General features: G+C 36.4%; 2 protein-coding genes across 8 annotated transcripts in view; one reads left to right on the top strand and one right to left on the bottom strand.

Annotated features, from left to right (window-relative positions):
- The first annotated feature begins 2,058 nt into the window (after nucleotides 1-2,058).
- Nucleotides 2,059-18,625, top strand: Rnf11 (Ring finger protein 11). Of its 6 annotated transcripts, none has more exons than XM_017088734.4 (3): nucleotides 2,059-2,200; nucleotides 14,516-14,641; nucleotides 17,861-18,625. In XM_017088734.4, exons 2-3 carry the CDS (start codon nucleotides 14,540-14,542, stop codon nucleotides 18,203-18,205), a joined length of 447 nt encoding a protein of 148 aa, XP_016944223.1. In that variant the 5' UTR covers nucleotides 2,059-2,200; nucleotides 14,516-14,539; the 3' UTR covers nucleotides 18,206-18,625. The 6 variants fall into 6 exon arrangements, with proteins under 6 accessions (XP_016944223.1, XP_016944222.1, XP_070853307.1 ...); XM_017088733.4 differs by having other exon boundaries at nucleotides 2,061-2,200; nucleotides 17,858-18,625; XM_070997206.1 differs by lacking the exon at nucleotides 2,059-2,200 and adding an exon at nucleotides 2,263-2,281.
- The window catches only part of PMCA (plasma membrane calcium-transporting ATPase 3), a 52,787-nt gene continuing 45,138 nt past the window's right edge, over nucleotides 12,911-20,559 (bottom strand). Inside the window, exon 16 of one of the 2 annotated variants that reach the window (XM_070997204.1) lies at nucleotides 12,911-13,235. In XM_070997204.1, coding sequence (XP_070853305.1) covers nucleotides 13,098-13,235 — 138 coding nt within the window. In that variant the 3' untranslated portion in view covers nucleotides 12,911-13,097. The remainder of the gene's footprint in view (nucleotides 13,236-20,559) is intronic. The other variant, XM_036814827.3, reaches the window with a different exon arrangement.

Raw genomic sequence — 20,559 nt, 5'->3', positions numbered from 1 at the left:
TGCAATGATACCAATCGACTTGTAATTTGCATTCGACTTGTGAATAGCCTCAAACAAGGGGTATATTCTTATTCACCGCTTTCCTGAACTTCAGTTGTCTGCATTTTTCTGAATCACTTCCACTTTTAGGCCTACAAAACGCTTTTATATAAATACTATTTTCAACAAATTTTTGTTGGCGGACCCGTTTTCATACGTGTTATAATATTCGTTTTTTGACCGATATGTCAATGTGAAAAATAAAATCTATAAAGTACAATTGTTCTCATTTATTGGAGCTGCAGGCAAAAATGCGGTGATGTATACAAATTTATTAAATCGATTTTATATGATTTCATGAAATTTTCGCGACCGATTAAGCACAGCAAACTTAGAAGAACAATAAAACAAGATTTTAGCGAATCAAGTAGCACGTTGCCTTACCTTTTATTATGAAAAAACGATATAATAGCGTCAAGACAGTAATGTCAGCGATGATAAAAACATTTACATGCTTTGTACACCCCCAAATTCCTAAAGCATAGTACTCAGATCGGCTAAGAGTTTCAATACTAAAGCCTAGTTCTCAGATCGACGAAAACCGCGAGCTAAGCGTAGGAGTGAGCGAGAGGCAAACAGGCGGCTAAAGATTTTCGTCGGGTCTGATTTTCAGCGCGGTACTCAGATGAGCGAAAGAAATACCAGAAAAATACCAGATTTCGCGAGTGAATTTTCGATGAACGCCGTTAGCCGCGGCTAAAAGAATATGAAATTTAATCTTTGACGGTGTTCGTGCAGAAGCGTGGGGAATTTAAAAATCAAAAATGGAAGGAAAACCCCGAAATGGGTGCAGATGAAATAGGACGCCTAATCCAAGCGGTTGCCCTTTATTGTGCGATTTCACCGACAGGAAGCAAACCAAGAGGGGCAAATCCGCAGAATAGTTGAAGGGCTGGAGGAGATCCACTAAAGAATCCCAGTGAAAAGGAATATGCCGAGTGGGACTTAAATCTCAACTTGGACATCCTGCCGGGCGCGTCCTCGCAAAGAAAGTAAGATCTGGCCAAAAGAATTTGGTTGCGTTGTACTAATATAAGTATCTTTTTAGCAGAACCACCAGTAATACGATCTCCGACAACCTTTCCATTAGGACTCCAGACACCACCAGCTACTTGGCAGCCTAAGCGGAGCTGGAGGACCCTCTGGCTTCTATAGGGAGGAGGAAAATAGGACGCCCGCTGAGGAACAGTTGGAGAAGTCATAGCCAGCCGTTGCCAGGATGCTGGGCGACTTTCTGCAGCATCAGCGGGTCAACACCGTTCCCAATCCGGCTCCCACTTTCTCAAGGTTCAATATGCCTATTGGGACTTGGAGCTGGACTGCGGTGGCGCGTGAAAGATGGCGAAGCATCCGTGGGACGAGAAGGAAGCTTTAAACTACAAATTTACATAAATAAAAACATTCGTTGAACATTCCATATATTTTTATTTTATTTTCTTTGTGCACCAGCAGACTCTTCTTTTTTTAAATTGCTCCAATTGATGTGTTTTCTGTTTGTCAACAAACCCAGCTGCTTGACAGTAAGACCATGCTACACGCAGTGTGGGTGAACTTTGAAAATTTCGGTCACACTACAAAGAATACGATTTTTCGGCTAGTGAAACTCTTAGCCGATCTGAGTACTAGGCTTAACGGCGTTCATATGAATTCTCTCACAAAATCTGGTATTTTTCTGGTATTTCGAAAAAAATGTTAACTGCACATTATGGGACTCGTCAATACCTATCGACCTAAAAAAAAGTTTTGCCATGCTCATTTTAACGCCCGCGAGCACCCACAACGCTTAAATCTGTCTACCGCCCACATTACCAGATATTAAAATCGCTTGTAGTTGGCGCTTTAAAATCTCGCTTTGCTGCTTGTGTATCCCGTTTGCTCCCTTTAGCTGAGTAACGTAACTATAGCGTTCTTCCTTCTTATTATTTTCGCTTTTCGTCGAAACAACACAAAACAGCTGAAGTAAGTTGGGATATAGCCTTGGTATGGACAGGGCCTACTTTATTTAGCTGCATATGTTTTTGTAATATCCCAATCCCACTTAATGAAATAGTATTTTACGTTGTACACAATTTTCGTTTAGTGGTTTAAGTGTATTAGTATGTATGCATTACGGTCTTACAAACAAAGAGACGTTGATATTGCAATATATTTTATCAAATAGGTAAATACTCGAAGTACAAAATACAATTCGTCTTTTAACACTTAGGAGACAATAAAAGCACTTGGTTTTTCACGGTTCAAGGTTGTTCCCTACTATTGAAATCATGTGTGTTGTACATACATATGTACACAAGGATGTACATATAAATGTATTACATTTCTGCTAAAACCGGAGGCTATCTAAATGTATTTTCTTATTCATCAGCCTCTGTTAAATATGTAGCTGTATGTAACCTTAGCGATAAATGGTGTGTTTAAGTGTTTAAAACAGAATAAAAGGAAACCATATGATTAAAACACGTTCAGTTCTTAACGAAAGTGTTACAGTGAGTGCAGAAGTCTACTTACGATCCGTATAAGGCAACATTGCCCAACCAAAGGTACTTTTTATAAAACAATTGATTCAGTTTTGTAGAAAAGATATTTTGATTGGAGAAAAGTTATAAAAGTATCACCTTGTATCCTTATCAAATTATCCTTGTATCCTTACAATAAACACCCCTGAATAAAACCTAAATTAAGCATTTACCTAATGCGGAACACCATTTTCTACCTGTTATTCATATATATATATGTGGAGTGAAAGAATATATGTATTGCACTCGTCAGAAGATATGTAACTGGTAGAAGCAAGCGTTTCCGACCCTATAAGGGGTATATTTTTGATCAGGCTTTTCGTATGGCGCTGAGTTATCGGCATCTACAATACCGTTGAAAAGTTGGGATACCCTTGCCAAGGACCTTATCCTAAACTTGGCCACTCAAAGCTTTGTATCGTCATGTGCCGTGCATTTTTGCATGGTTAGAGTCCTTTATAACGACATAAAAGGCTCCCATCGATGAAAACGGCTTTAGGGCACTCATTCAAGAATGTTAGTATACAACTGACCCTGATATATTAGTTAATAATTTGTTTTTTTTTTAAATCACCATTTTTATTTGCCTGCCGGCGGGATCGGACCCGAGTCTTACGCTCGAAGAGCGAACACATTACTTACAGCTGCGAAAAAAATAATAGCACCACTTACTTGAGCAACGTTTGGATAGTCACCCTATCTATATTTTTGGCTCTGTCAAAACATGCAATACCTTTTTGGAGTCGAATTGCAACAAAGTATCAGAAAGTGAAAAAAAATGTTGATTTCTTTTTCAGTTTTTAAATTATTTAAGAAACTTTATTAAAACTTGAAAAACTTAACAAAAAAAAAATAGCAGCACTTTTCAAAAATGGGTTTAAATTATAGGAACTACCAATATTCATGAGATAACAATATTGAACTGTTAAATCTATGTTTATTTTCTTCATTTAATACTTTGTGGTGTATCCTTTATTGGAAATAACATCTGCGCAGCGTATTGGCATGGGGTCAACTAGGTTCTTGCATCGCTTTATGAAAATTTGGGTCCAGGACTCCTTAATTACTCCCCAAAGGGATCCGATGGATGTTGGTTTTGATGCAGCGCCTGCCTTCTTGACGCCCGACCATAGATTCTCTGTTGGATTAAGGTCTGGAGACTTCGGAGGCCACTCCATAATGAACACAGAGTTGTCCCCAAACCTTTTCTTTGCCTTCTTGCTGGTATGTTTGGGGTCATTATCTTGTTGGAAGACTTACACGAGCGGAATTTTATACTCTGTGAAAGGTACCATAATGGTATCCATGATATCCACGTATACGTGCTGATCCATGATGGCCTTGATCCAATGTATCGGGCCTACTCCGTAATAGGAAAAGCAAGCCCATACCATACGGCAAACTTCTTCGCTTAGAAATATGTCTGGCATTTAAAAGTGGTACCTTTCTCGGGCTGCAGGCTTTTAGGTTATGTTCCCTGAGATATGTACGCACAGTTTGCACCGTCGCATTTATTTTAAGCCGCTTTTTTAACTCAGTAGCAGATTTGAAAGGATCCTTCTTGCTCTGACGAATCAATCGATTGAAGTGAAGTGGGGTCATAGATTGTTGTCGTCCTCGTGTTTCAGGTTTTTCTTTATAGTTTAGAGCGTTCTTAATTATTTTATTTAAATATCCGACCAATCGACCAACTACTCTGTAAGATTTTCCATTCTTTATCAACTTTTAAATGATATCACGCTTTTCCTCAGTGCAATGCTTTCCACGTCCCTTTTCAATGGTATTATCAATCTTTTTATGTTCAAAATATTGAAATTATAGATACATTTAATTGAACCGTGCTTTGTGTTAAGGCTATTCGCCAAAATATGGGGTTTTTGCTAATGTTGTAGTGGTTCTATTTTTTTCGCCTTTTTTTGGGCTTTTTTAATTAAACTCTTAAAAATAAATTTATAGGCAGGATTTAAAAAAAAAGCTAACACATTCTTTCGTTAAAAAGAATACTAAAGAGTACAAAAAAATTTTGTGTTGAAAAAAAACAGACACTGAAAACAATTTTATTTTACCCAGAAGAAAATGTATGGAAGTGGTGTTATTATTTTTTTCGCCATTGTACGTACTGGGCCACTGTCGCACATAAGTTGGGTTCAGCAAACCGTATTCTGTCCCAGTCGGACCTGAAAAGGGCTGCAGGTTCACATCCCCATTATGGACAAAATCCATTCGCTTTTATTAAGGCTGTCCAAAATGTTCAGTACTGCAACGTTCGCGACCGCTTTACATAGGAAATTCCTATGGAAAAAGGCCTAAAACCCCCTGAAAAAGTTCACGTGGTGCCAACCCCTGAATTATTCCTATGGAAATTTTTGTGAAATCAAGCACCACATGCCTGACGGTCCGACTGGGGTACTACTCGCGTTACACATACAGCTGCGGCAACAAAAATAGCACCAGTGTGTAGGCAATTCTTCTTTGTGCTACAGAATGGTAATTTTTTGCAATATTTTTATTCTGTTTGTAAGGGTAAGTAGGGTTACATATCTATTAACTAAAATAAAAGTGGTTACGCCCACAATGCGGATGGTTTTTAAAATTTCGATACATTTATCAAAAAAGTAGCAAAGTTATGCGGCAACAAAAATAGCACCACTTAAATAAAAAACTTAAAAAACTTAAAAATAACGCGATTTGAAAATTTTTTTTGATTGAAATGTATGATTTCATACACCTTAAGGTAAAAAAATATTGTTCTAAAGCTTGGGCTGCAACAACAACAACAACAACGACCGACCTTGACGTCACTAGACACCAGAATCTTCCCTTGGCAAAATTGTTGTCTGGCTCTTTCAAAATAGCTCAAGGGCAGTTTTTTTTCTTCGGTTTTGCATTAAAAACATAGTTTTTTAACATTTCTGCAAAGATTTTCGATGTGTTTTAGTTCTGGGGCTTGTAAGGTCCCCATTATACCATTTAGCTTAAGGGTTTTAAAACTTTGTACGACTTTCTGACTGATTTTTTTTGGGTTATAACCGTGGTAAAGCTTCGGAAATAAATTAGTTTTGTATTACGAATAAAATTGCATCACAATTTCTGAGCTATCAAGGTGAACATGTTGATCCTGTATGGGTTTACATTATGATATGGTACCAACATTATAGTACGAGAATATGCCCATACCATTATACTTGCTTCACCATTATTATTCTTTGCAAATGTGAAATGGGGACTCAATTTTGGATATGTAGGTTACCTGATGTGAATTTAAAGTCTTTTTCATCTAAACATGAGCAATTTTCAGCCGCCAGACCATATAAGAGTGTTCCTTTTATTGTGGGCCTTATTTAAGACTCGCCCTTCAAATTCACCCATGCTCTGCAGTCTAGGGAGATTTTTTTTTTTGACGTCAAGCGCATAATTGATTTTTATGTACATTATATCCAACTTTTTATGTACTTACAAATATTTAAAAAAAAAAAAGCGACTTGATAGGCGCCTAAAACGGGACCTACTTGCATTCATGCAAATGACTTTTTAACAGTTATGGGGTCATTGCGGCTTTCGTACTGCGTGCTATTCTTTTGTGTTCTTGTTTTAGGTAACTACTAATCATTATTTTAAAGAATTCAACGATTCAACTTAACTTATCTTTTGCATTGCCTTTATAAATTAGCTTTTTAAATGTCCTTCTATCTGTATCATTACAGCGCGCTAAATGACCCATTGGGAACACTATTTTATGCATTATTTTACCAATTCACTTAGTAGTACTTATTCTTAATACAACAAAACGAAAAACAGCCAACAAATCTGAGCAAATGAAGTTTTATACCCAAAAACCGTTAATAGTGCTATTTTTGTTGCCGCATAATTATGCTACTTTTTTCATAAATGTATCGAAGTTTTAAAAACCATTCGCATTACGCCCACAACCATTTTTACTTTAGTTAAACGATATGTAAACCTACTTACCCTTACACACAGAAGAAAAATATTGCAAAAAATGACCATTTTGTACACAAATAAAAATTGCCCACACTTTGGTGCTATTTTTGTTGCCGCAACTGTAGGTATCTAAGCATTGGGAAACGAACCTGCGTCACATCGATTTCTAACCAAACGCTTTAACCGCCTGCGCTAAAGATACAGCAGCCCGGCCGCTGACAAGTTCTGAAATTAAATATTTCGGTACGACCGATCGTGCAAAAACAAATATTTATATTTTTTAGAAAATGTTTATATATTTTAGGGTAAGAATAATTTTAGGGTTAGGTAATCATTTTTAGAAAAGGTATTGCAGAACAATTTCATTTTTTCGTTAACCTCTCTACTTTTAGAAAATAATTTCTAGATATATGTAAGGACATTTTGCTTGTTTATAGGGCGATTCTAGTTTATGGTTAACATTTCTTATATTTAAGTAGCGTTTTCTTGATTTAAAAAAAAAAAAATTCCTTGACTAAAAAAAAAATTTCTTGTATTTAGAAAAAAGAGATTTGAATGGCGGTTTTCTAAAATTTAGGGTACATTTTATTTTGATTGCATGTAGTCATATCCGTTACTTGTTAAGAAAACTTAATTTTGTTTTCATTATTATCAACACCCATCTCCTTTCCAAAAAAATTTAGATTCCGCTTGATCGTACGTTTAAAAATTATAAAAAAATAATGAATGAAGATTAAATCCCTCGCACTCCCTTTAGCTGAGTAACGGGTACCTGACAGGTTCTCATTTGTAAGACGTCTTCCACTGTTACCATTTTTAAAGCATTTTTAGTTCGTCCTGCAGAGTTGTGTTTCTATAAAATATCACATTTTAATCTTGGTACCAACATCTCTTTTTTCCTACTGGTATTACAAACTAAAGCTTGAGCTTCAAGAAAGCAAGAAAAGGTCTTGACCACTATGGCAATACCTTACATATTTTACTGTACCAAACTAACTAACTAATTTAAGATCCTGTCCCGATTTCTACAAGGTCGATCACAATTTTTGTGGCGACATGTATAAGCGTGCATGTGCATTCGGTGAAAAACAGAGGGCTAGTTGCTTCAAATTCGATATACATATTTTGATAATAAAACCATTAAAATGCAATAAAAAAAATTTTTAAAGATGGTAAGTACCACAAAAACTAAAAAATTTAAAAGACACATTTGTGCAAGGTTCACACAGAAATAAACAATTTTCTCGCATTTTTCCTTATCACTGTGTAGAAACAAAAAATTACTGTGATAGTTCGACCCTAGCGAGGGATACACTGATCGAAAGATATTGTAAAAACTTAAAGGATTGCTTACCATGACTTTAAAAAACCAATTTGTTTGGGAGAAAGAGCGGGGAAAGTGTAAAAGTAAAGAAGGTAGAAAATGGTAGCTGTTGGGGACAGGGGGTTCGTGCCATTTCATTAAATTCCTGCTGACAATACGCGTCGAATGACACCTTATTTGTCAACATCTGAATCCAATCGAAAATGCGTTCTAAAATTATCCGCAAAACTAGATTTTAACCGACTTTTCAGAATGCAAATTTTATTCTGTTTGTCCCAAAACGTTTTAGCGTCCTGCAAATTGTATATAGTTGCTTAACACATGCGGAAAAACAGCTATAAATAGCTATATTTATATTATAAATACAATTATTATATTATAAATAACATTATTATAGATAATGCTGTAACTTCTGAACCACTAAAGCTATAGGACCTTTGCTATATGTCGTTGAAAATATATTTTGAAATACGATTCACGGACGCTTAACATAATTTGTCTAAATACCTTAGTTTAACAATTACGGACAAGCGTTTTTTCCTTTTTATTTTTTATTGCTCAAAAACGGCTTTAACGAGATCTCTTTAAAATGTATAGTCCTTAAGATTTCTCAACTTTTGAAATATAACTCATTGTTGTAAAAAGTAACCTTTGAAAGTTAATAATCAACAAAAATTGCCACTTACCAGTTTATAGCTATCGCTGCCTGAGCGAATTATTAAAATAGTGTTAAGCAAACAGTTCATTTTAAGAAACTTTAGTTTCACCACTTTTGGAAAACACCGTTATGTTAGCGGAAAAATAAAAATAAAATTAAATTAAATTACATTTCATACGCCCGTAACTTGTAATCTAGTAACGCTGCACCCCTGTGCTCTGTTTTAAGTAATGGAATCATTAAAAATGTTTTAAACAGATCCATATAAGAAACTTCGGTTCTACTTCTTTTGGGAAAGTAGACCCATGTTATGATTTTTATTTAAAACAAAAACTTTTGATATCAAATTAAACAAGGAAGAACGCTATAGTCGAGTACCTCGACTATCAGATACCCGTTACTCAGCTAAATGGAGATATGCAAGCAGCAAAGCGAGAGTAAAATACGCCACCTACCGGCGGTATACAGATTTAAGCGTTATGGGCGTTAGAGTGGGCGTGGCAAATTTTTTTTTGGACCAATCGATAGGTATTGTCGAGACCAATACATTTCAGTTAAAATTTTGTATCTAGCATAACAATTTTGGGCGTCACAGGTTTTCGCGGTATGTGGGCGTTAAAGTGGGCGTGGCAAACTTTTTTTTGGGTCAATCGATAGGTATTGATGAGAACATTACATTTCAGTTAAAATTTTTATTCTAGCATCAAAGAGTGGGCGTGGCACTCTACTGAAACAAACTTGCGCTGCGCAGGAATCTCAGGAATCTGCGTGCCTAATCCCAGTATTGTAACTCTCATAGTTTCCGAGATCTCAGCGTTCATACGGACAGACGGACAGACGGACATGGCTAGATCGACTCGGCTAGTGATCCTGATCAAGAATATATATACTTTATGGGGTTGGAAACGCTTCCTTCTGCCTGTTACATACTTTCCGACGAATCTATTGGGTGGGCAAGAAAGTCATGTCGTTTTTTTTAGTAATCGTTTTTAATCTAATTTATTTACGACTAATCGAGCACCAGGGTCACACTTTTTAGTATCGTTTTAAAGCTTATTGTCTTAGGTACTATCGACGAAAATTTGGTAATTATTCGATAACATTTGTGGAAGCTATAGCAAATTAAACATGGAGGACCAAAGTGAGCATTTTCGGCATATTTTGCTTTTTTACTTCCAAAAAGGAAAAAAAGCGGTCGAAGCTCGCGAAAAATTGTGCGAAGTGTATGGTAAAGATGCCATGAGTGATCGCCAATGTCAGCGCTGGTTTGCCAAATTCAGGCTTGCAGATTTTGGAGTTAAAGACGCCCCACGTTCTGGTCGACCATCGGCCGTTTTTGACGAACAAATTCAGGCTTTGCTGGATGAAAACCGGCGCTATTCAACGCGGGAGATGTCAGAGAAGCTCAGTGTGTCGCATACAACGGTTGAAAACCATTTGAAGAAACTTGGCTACGTAAGCAAGCTCGATGTTTGGGTTCCGCATAACTTAAAGGAAATTCACCTAACTAAGCGTATCAACATCTGCTATTCTCTGCTGCAACGGATTAAAAACGATCCTTTTTTGAAGCGGATCATTACTGGCGACGAAAAGTGGGTTGTTTACAATAATGTCCAACGAAAAAGATCATGGAGCAAGAAAGATGAGCCAGCCCAAGCCACATCAAAGGCCGATATCCATCAGAGGAAAGTTATGCTGTCTGTTTGGTGGAATTGGAAGGGTGTAGTGCACTTTGAGCTGCTGGGACGGAATGAAACCATCAATTCAGATGTGTACTGTCGCCAGCTATCCAATTTGGCGGAAAAAATTAAAGAAAAGGAGCCGGCACTAGCTAATCGCAAGGGTATAGTCTTTCACCATGACAACGCTAGGCCCCACACATCTTTGGTCACTCGGCAAAAATTAACGGAGCTGAATTGGGAAGTGCTACCACATCCACCTTATAGTCCGGACTTAGCACCTTCAGATTACCATTTGTTTCGCTCTCTTCAAAACTCTTTGAATGGTAAAAACTTTGATTCAGATGAGGCTGTCGAAAACCACTTGTCTCGATTCTTTGCTGGAAAAGACCAAAAGTTCTTCGAGCGCGGAATTATGCAGCTGCCCGAGAGATGGTCATTAGTGGTCGAACAAAACGGCCAATACATAATTGATTAATTATAAGTCCTGATATAAATAAATCATCTTTGAAAATATTGAAAAAAAACGACATGACTTTCTTGCCAACCCAATAGTATACCCTTTTACTCTACGAGTAACGGGTATAAAAATGTCTAACGAGGTAAGGGGTCGTGACCATCGCACCTTCAACATACCAAAGTTATTGGATCAAATTGTGTGACGAAAAATGCTTACACATTTGACAAAGTAAATTCATATATATATATTAATAATAATAACTCATAATAGAACACTTTTTTTTGGATGTAAGGATAAAAATCCGTTGGCCCGTTGTGACTGGGTGGCTAAATGCCAAATCTATTCTTGGTGAGGATAACCAGCCGATGCGATACAAATGCTGAGATTTCCGGAACCATAAAGGCTAGAAATGAAAGATTTGGCATGTAAGGAAATACGCAGCGCAAGTTAGTTTCAGAAGTTAAGTCTGTATGGCTGGATTTTGTTGATAAATGTAGCAGACATCAAGCTGCGGTTAAAGTAATAGTTATGCCACCGCCCTTAATCTTTACACAGTGTAATTTTTTCGACAATTTCGTGAATAAGCACATTATTTTTTAGAGTACTACCAAAGTTGTTTCCATCACGTAGCTACTTTTCTCTTATTTTCTCTCCGGAAATAGGGACCCTACTCAACTGCCATCCTGACTGTCGGCATGACATTGGCACATGTGTCACAAAATTATACTTTGTAAATAGTGAAAAATTTTTTTAAATCGTTTCTATATACTTTTTGTTGGTCCGTTTTTTTTTTAAAGGAAATGACTAGCACAGAGTGGTTTCCAAAAATAAATTCATCCCCTGTTTACTTTAAACGAGAAGTCCGCGACCTATTCAGCGTTTGATGGATGACTCTAATTAGGCCGCGAATTCTTCAGTTAAAACAGTTTTTCACAGTGGTTTAGGATGGTACTTCATCGTTATACAAAGATTTAAGCTTATCGATGCACTCCTGTCCTGACGATGGCACGAAAATGCTCACGATTTCATTCCACTCTTTTTCCCAGGAAAGTTTTTGATTAATCGTTAATCGATATCAAACGTTGTCAAACATGAATAAGTTGTATGTAGTTTGTATCGATAAAAGTCCAAACTTTTTTTTTGGGAAAAGGCCAAGTGGAAATAACATAACATAACCAAGTATCAGAACATTGATCACTAAAAGTAAAGCAATAAAATCTACACCCGATTTCTTAAGGTTTTTAGTATAAGTACTTAATAACTTGTAGTATTTAAAGCCCCGATTTAAAACCATTGTTTCCTTTCAGGACTAGTTCCTATTCAGGACTCTTGGCGAAACGTTTTCTGGCACGGCATGACTTCTTCTCAGGCAACTCCAAAAGCGATTTCATTTTACACTCCTAATACTTATACACTTTTTTTTAGTAAAAGTGTCTATCTCACTCTTGCCCATGCTCAGACTACGTTAGACTGAAACTGCCTCGCTCTCGGCAAGATCACTACAATAACTAGTAAACAATAAAAAATATGTGGCTGGAGTTGAGTCTATCAACTTGAAAGCCTAGACGAAATAGTAAAACGAACTGTCAAAACTGGAATCGTGGCATCGTGTAAATGTAGGCATCGGACTCGCCGTTCTTCTAAACAAAGTTAAACGCTAACTTTATAGAACAAAATGACCCAATACGGACTTTAATAACACATTTGTTAGTTGAAACTAATATTCACCACTGGCATTTTTGATAGGCTCCACTACGTAGAGCCATCTATTCATGGATGAAAGAGACCGTGGATTATTAAGATGAAGGACCCAGAAAGAGACAATAGAAAGGCCTTGCCACCTTATCACTTTAACAAAATAACTAAAACAAGAGAGAACGCTATATTTGAGTGTCTCGACCGTCAGATACCCGTTACTCAGCATTTAAATTAACAATTTAGAAAAGTTTTGTTAAAATGTTGAGATGACCCCTTTAAAATTTTAATACGCTTCGAAGATTCCCAAAAAAATCGCAATACGCACACGGGTTTCGCCATACGAGAGAAAGTCGTAGACTATTGGGAAAAAAGAAAGATTTACAGCGCTGTTACGTGCACAACATTTCAGGCCTTTTACTGCCTTCTATTGCTTTTCAATACGGGGTAAACGATCTTTGGTCTCTTTTTTTCGCTTGTGTGAATGCACTGCATGTAATAATGCAAAGAGAAGAACTGCAAAGAGCGAGAGGACCCCCTCCCGTGGCCCTTCCATTGTTTTTCAATAATTTAAGGTTAACATTAACCTAATTGGAATTACGTTATTGAAATTGGTATTAAGTTTATTGGAGAAATAAAGTTGGAGACAAAAAGAACAAATTGCTCCAATTGTTAATTATTCACTAGAATAAGTTTGCCGCCCACTCTGCTCTCTCTTAGCGCCTGCAGGGCATATCGCTTTGCCGCGCAGATTGGCCTGCAACTAGTTACACACACACATTATTTAAATACATTTGTTACTGTCTGGCTCTGACGTCATTGCTTTTCTTCTTGGGAGGTTCGTCGGCGTTATAGTGGGCGTGGAAAACTTTAGATCAATCCATAGATATTGACGGGACCAATATATTTCAGTCAAGCTACGCTAGTCAAATAGGCAAAATAATGATCATTAGGAATAATGTTATTAATTCTTTAAAAAAATGGGTTTTAATTTAAATTTTGTATTGTTTTGGGTGACGACTAGTTTTATTTGTGAGTTTTTTTGTTTTTATTATAATAACAAAACAATAATTTTTTAATAACTTTAAAATGTTATCTAACAACAAGAAAGGAAGTTAACTTCGGCAAACCGAAGTTTGTAGACCCTTGCAGTTATAAGAAATAATCAATGTTGGTAACACCATGTTATTTGTGTAAAATTAAATTCTGAATGCTGAAAAGTTTAAATATTCTATATCCCAGAGTGAAAGAACATACGATTAAGATCAACAAAACAAAGTTTTTTTTTAAAATAATTATTTCTTTATTTCTCTGACCGTTTCTTTGACAGCTATATGTTAGAGTCGTCCGATTTTTATTAAATTTAATTTGAAGTTCTTAAAAATGCAAAAAATAATATTCCCATTCGTATAAGATAATATGTCAAAAAACACCGAAGCTATAGTTTGTTTCATATTATTTTCCAACCAATTTTCCGATCGTTCTTATGGCAGCATTATATAGTCGTCCGATTTTAATAAAATTAAATTCAAAATTCAGAACTTATTAAGATATGTTATTTTCAAGCGTAGGAGGTTATATGTTAAAAAACACCAAAGAAATAATTTTGTGAGATGTTTTTTTCCGATTATTCCTATGGGAGCTATAAGACATAGTTGTCCGATCCAGTTGGTTTCGACTTATATACACCTGCAAAAGAAAGAAGACTTTTGGGAAAGTTTGCGTAGAAACGGAAGGACAGACGGACATGGCTAGATCGACTCGTCTAGTGATGCTGATCAAGAATACATATACTTTAGGGGGTCGAAAACGTCTCCTTCATTGCGTTGCAAACTTCTGACTGAAATCATAATACCTTTTGCAAGGGTATAAAAATGGTAACTAAATATAATCGTTTTACTCGACATACACTAAAGTAGGTAACTTCGACGTTGCTTCACTACATTAAATTAAAACATTAATTTTATAGGTTGTGTCATTATTTATCTTTTAGATTATTAAATTGTGTTAATTGGTTAAAAAGATTTGATTTATTTCAACAAAAATTTAAATGGCGCCTAAATGCGTCGCATTAGAAAAAATATATCTTATGTACGTTAAATTGGAATCAGTCAAGGTGGCCAATATTTTGCTTTAAGACGTTAAGTACGTTTAAGAAGGCAATGATATATAAATTTATTTAACACAAGTTATGTATTTCAGGTAAATCCTTCTAAAACGGATGAAATGGGTAATTGCTTGAAAATAAGCAGATCAGATGACATTTCACTTTTACGAGGCAATGACAGTATCAACGGGCAAAACAGCGGAACACAGCCATTATACCATGTATGTATATTTGCAGTGTTGATACGTTTACTAAGGTATAACTTTCTTGTAGCTATAACCATAGGTATACAAATATTTGGATACTTTTTACCTTGCTAGAGTACAGATTTTCAAATACCCTTAGAAGTATTAATGTACTTGCTTAGGAATTTCTAATCCTACTGCGAAAATTTGAATTAGATCGCACGCAGAATTAAGAGTTAGTAAAATTCGGGCATATTTATTTGAGTTGCTTTTTTATATAGCAAGCTTAACATTTGAATTTTTACAACGTTGCAAATGCGCAAAACTCAAACCACAAAATCAAAGATATGGATGATTTCATTTTTTTGAAACGCCTTAGTGTAGACCGTACCGAACGAATTTTGATGATGACAAACAATTTATTTATTAATAGAAGTACATATAATCATATAAACATTACAAATAATGTCTTAATAAAATGATTTAACCACGCGGTATTCGCTTTTATAAACGGAACATAGCGAACGGATTGTTGTCAAATCATGAACCGAACACGGTCTTTTTGAATTCAGAGACAGTAGCTCTACAGACTACGCTACTTTGAGCTAATTTAAATCATTAAACAAGGTTCTCTTTATTTCCTTTATTCGATCAGAATAAGTGCCGTTACTTTGCTTCTCACTCTCTCTCTCACTTCTCTCTCGCTCCCTACACTCCGCGATGCCAAAAAGTCTAAATTCAATTTTTGGATCATTCGTCGGTTCTTGAATTATGTTGACAATAAGGAATTGATCTAAAAGACACATTGGGCACTCTATGCCTCGCCGATGCCTTGCAGTATTGCAATGTAAAGGTAATACTACTAAATATTAGTTTAGGAGTCATTATGGCTTTTGAAGTTTCAACGTTTTGTTTCTATTATTTTTTCCAGGGTAAAAACTCAAAATTAATTCTTTAAGTCCACACGTGAATTATAAAAATCTTTTTGTTCCTTATTATAAAACAAACTTAAGTATATGTTAAAAAAAATATATGAGATATATCTACTTTGTTTTTTATGAAATAAAAAAAAACGAAAATGAGTAAGCCGTTTCTATTATTTTTTCCACCAGTGTATATTCTTGATCAGGATCACTAGACGAGTCGATCTAGCCATGTCCGTCTGTCCGTATGAACGCTGAGATGTCGGAAACTATAAGAGCCAGGCTATTGAGATTAGGCATGCACCGCAAGTTTGTTTCAGCAGGGTGCCACATAGCTGCCATAGGAACGATCGGAAAATTGGTGGGAAAATTATTTAAAACAAATTATAGCTTCGGTGTCTTTTGGCATATTATCTTATACTATTGGGAATATCTTTTTTTGTATTTTTAAATTTAATAATTATAACTTCGGCAAGCCGAAGTTAACTTCCTTTCTTGTTGTTATTGGAGTTCTTTCTGCAAGAGAGAGAATTCGCATGGCAGACTATTTAAATAAATGCCTATTTTTATAAAATAAAGCACCCAGTTTGTCGTGTTTTCCGTTTTCCTCAAATGTTTAGTTTGTGCGACCTTTTTACTATTTGAAAAGTTTTTAGCCAACTCAAGGTCAAGCGTCGGCTTAGGGTTGAAAATATCAGACTAAAACGCAACCTAACACCAACACACAATAAGTCCTCTTACTTTACAAGCGACGGGTATAAAGGACTGAGTACTTACGAAATTATAAAGGTCTGTATGACATATGGGTCATCTTTTGATAAAATACCACCCTGACGTCTGAAAATTTAAGTTTGGGTCCATACAGACACCAACATGATCAGCATGTTCTGCGGCCTACACACAATAACAATTTGGCACTTGGATACGTTTAAATTGAATTGATTATCATTGCACCATTTAACATATATCAGATAAGAGTCCAGAGATAATTTGTGATTAATGTAGACAGGAGCGAAGTTTTCAAATAGGACTCTTTGTCATGGCCTGCCTGTCAAATGAAGAAGATACATATTGAAAAAAAACGGTTAACATTTATTTTATAAGTCGGTACAATACTTTTTAAAAGTATATCATGAAAGTATCACGAATAAATTCGATGAATTTAAGAACTTTAACTGGGTCTTAAATGCGATTTTCTCGGAACCCTGGTTTCGCCAGCTGCAGATTGAATGTTAGGCATCGAAATGTCTTTAACGAAATAAGCCAGTCTTTCCTTGGGAAAGTGTTAGTGTACATATTTTTGTAATGATAAGTGACACTTAGAACGTTTTCGAGCTACTGTCAATTTTATATTTATATTTTTTTTTTCGGGAAAATTTATATGTATTGTATAATATAAATTCACTGACTATTAAGTAGGAACTGCCCATACTCCTGCAGGTTTGAAGAACGTTTGCCTTAAAGCCATCTGAAGTCCTGCGACGACTAGCTCCAGACGATGGCAGCATAGTCTGACTCCTTTTCTGGCAGAGATGCCGGCATCAATTCGGCCTACCCTCACAGTCAGAAATAACAGCCCAGTGCATAATACAAACTCAAATAAAAAACAAAATATTATTTCATGGTGTAACGAAGCCTTCTTTAAAATTATAAATAAGTGTGAAAAAGAGGCTGTTTTATTTATGTTAAAATATCAGACTCACTCCAGCCAGTTCTTAGACACAAAATAAAATAGGTAAATTACGGACGCGACAAATTTAAAATTGAGTTTTTAAATACAAGTCTAAGCATGTTTGGCTGCAAACCTTTGTTGTTTTCATTTTCTAAGAATCAAAATAAAATATTTACGTAACAAGTTGCTTCCAAGCAAAAAGTAAAACTTTGTTTTGCTAAAAGATTATATTTAGTGAATTTTTGGGGGCCTACTTACAAGAAAATTTCCATTAAGTTTTCACTGCTTCTGCTGATATTTTCTGCTGTTAGGTATAATGCTGTCTTCTGTTTTGGTAACTCTTAAACTTTAAACCAAACTTGCACTTATATTTTGTTAATAAATACCTCACTCAAACATTTATAAACATTTTAAGAGACTGTATTTTTATAATAGTCTGGAAACACGATGCCGGCGTCATTTGTCAGCGTCAAATCAAATGTGCATTTTACGTAATGTGCAAGTAGGAGCCTAATCATTTTGAAAGTAGTCAACAGAGTAACGGTTATCTGATAGTCGGGCCACTCGACTATACCTTTTTTCCTTTTATTGTACATTTATAGATTTTCTTATTTTAAAAATTCGTGAAACTGACCTTAATGGACCTTTTCTTTTCAGCAGGACGAACAGTATCAACCAGTATTTTACCCCACCACCTCAGCTTCCTCAAATCGAACACCTTCAATCAACCGACAACTTTCCGATGAAAATCAAGTGAAGATTGCTAAGCGTATTGGATTAATGCAGCATTTGCCTATTGGAACGTATGACGGGAGCTCGAAAAAAGTACGAGAATGTGTAATTTGCATGGCAGAATTCTGTGTTGATGAATCTGTGCGCTATCTTCCTTGCATGCATATTTATCATGTTAAATGTATAGACGATTGGTTGTTGAGGAGTCTTACGTGTCCCAGTTGCTTAGAGCCGGTTGATGCTGCCTTACTGACGAGTTATGAGTCGACATAGCGTTTGTAAAACAATAGTATATTTATAATGTTCGCTTTAAATTATTTCGGGAAAATAAAACTATTTGACCCAGGCAAGAGTTATTATTTAATACATTCGAATTGGATTCAGTGTTTTTTTTTTATTAAATGTTGTTGTTTTTATTCAAAATCTATTATATTACTTAATTCTTTGTAGAGTAAGCCCAAGAAAAATTATACTTGCAACACTGGAGAACTCAAAAATGTAAAAACTATTCGGGTGAAATTTGTATTGATGTACGTAAGCATTCCACCCGAATTTCGCCCGAAGAGATTCACCTTCGAATATAAATTCGTGTACATATATTTATATTTTCTAACCTTTAATAAGTTCGGTGTTAGTATAAGTGAGTGTATAAACGATTTGATAATAAAAGTAGACTTTTCTTTAAGGACAAAATTTTTCTTTAGGTTTGAAATACACCGAGAAGGTTGGAATGAAATCCGCTCCTTTAAATGTTTCTATACCCGTATTCGTACAGTAAATGGGGTAGTTGTAATGTTTGGAAAGAGGCTCATGGATAGCTATCTGGACGAAGTATCCAGTCTATTCTTTCCAGTTTCGTCCTTTTTGACGCTCTGACTCGATAAATCTGACCCTTTCAGCAAAGACGGCGGTCAAGGATAACACCAAGCTAAGTTACCTTCTCCTGATGCTTAAGTCTAATTCCATCCAAGTGAAGGCTATGAGAGCGGCTAGGTCGGAGAGCAAGAGTAACGTGTTGCGTTTTATCAACGTTCAGCGCAATATTCCACCGAGAAGACAGCATTCAAACTCATTCAATAACGTCTGGGTCTCTACACACCAGGATGTTGAAGATCAGATGCAAGGAATGCCGTATCATTTGCATAGGTGTCAAGAAGTGTACCATGAGTAATTGGGTTTTGGAGATACATTCTGTACAGAACCGGGACAAGAGTGCTTCCCTGTGGGAAACCAGCACGAATTTCACGTAGTCCAGATAGATGTTAACTAATGTCAACCAGAAATGACAACGAGCTTCCAGAGTCCCTCGGGTAACAGCGGCATTAGTTTGTAGAGAAGACCTTTATGGCAAACCCTATCAAATGCCTCTTTGACATCAAGTATTTATGACCTTATAAGGCATCTAGACCATGGCTCACTACTCTGTGAAAATGTCCAACGCCGGAGTAGCGGCTACGAAAAACAAACTGGTGGTTTGGTAGAGCATTACTAAAGGCATCAATATCTTGGAAAACGTGGATAGAAGACTTATCAGCCTGCGGGGTTTACCTTGTTGAAAGAATTTATGTAAGGCGCACGTATCCAAGGGAAGGAAGAGAAGAGAAGGCAGAGCTGCGCAATGACTGGGTTAATGAGTGTTTGCTACTTTACCATCAACCTTATCCATGCCAGGAGCTTTTGTGGGGACCAATCGCATAATATTATTATTCACCTCTTCGTAATCCACTAACCGCACAACAAAAGGAAGACCGAAGGAGAGTCCAAACCTTTCCGATTTTTCTGGGTTGTTACAAAATTAAACGGAGTAAAGCGATTTTCCAGATCGTGTGTAAATACTTATACTTTTTCAGAATCGCTGTGAGCCCATGTGCCATTGCTTCGATTTAGAGAAAACCTGTGATGGAGATACCTTTTTAGATTGTGTGTGCATTTCCATGATGCGAATCCAAACTTCTGGTAAGGATCAATGGCACCGAGATGATTCACGAAAAATTCTGCTTTTGTTAATCGGAGGACTTTTCTGAGTTCCACTTGCCAAGTCAAGGGAAGGCCTTGTTCTCATCCAAACGAGGCGAAGTGTATAACCTTTTCATGCCACGACTGCACTTCTGGCTTTCGAACAAGCCTATTTTGGCGGAGGAATAGGTGCACTTCTAGCAGGAGGGGCAGCTTGATAGATCTTGCCTACCAAAACCTGAGCCAAGGAGTCACCGTTATTCGGAATAAGCCTTAGTCAAAGCAATGAGCCCGGCACCGAAACTTAAAATATTCGAGCCCCGCGTTTAAAACCAAGTCTTGGCAATGACCTGATAGGCAGCAAAAGATAAATATATCGGGAGCGGAACATGATCAGAGGAAAGGCCCAAACACTCCGAGATTGTAAGGTGGCTGCACTGCAGTCGGAAGATAATCATTGTTCCAAGAAAAATGCGTGGGATCCCAGTGGCCAGAATAGGCATTGAGCTACAGACAACGGACATCAGAGTGTTTCCCCGAGAGCATGACCGCCTGCAACTCACTTATTAACAAGTTTTCCTTAATATCGATTTTTATTTCACTGTTCACAATAATTATTGGTTAGAACTGATCTTCTCGGATGCAAAAATGGACTACCGGGCCACGGGCCG

This window comes from Drosophila suzukii, chromosome 4 (assembly GCF_043229965.1).
Source record: "Drosophila suzukii chromosome 4, CBGP_Dsuzu_IsoJpt1.0, whole genome shotgun sequence".
NCBI classification, from domain to species: domain Eukaryota; kingdom Metazoa; phylum Arthropoda; class Insecta; order Diptera; family Drosophilidae; genus Drosophila; species Drosophila suzukii.
This window is presented reverse-complemented; position numbering and strand designations above follow the sequence as displayed.

Excerpts from the sequence above, each read along its gene's own strand:
- Rnf11 (XM_017088733.4), top strand. The coding sequence starts at position 14,540 with ATGGGTAATTGCTTGAAAATAAGCAGATCAGATGACATTTCACTTTTA. Across the intron at positions 14,642-17,857 it reads GAACACAGCCATTATACCAT|CAGGACGAACAGTATCAACC; the intron begins GTATGTATATTT and ends TTTTCTTTTCAG.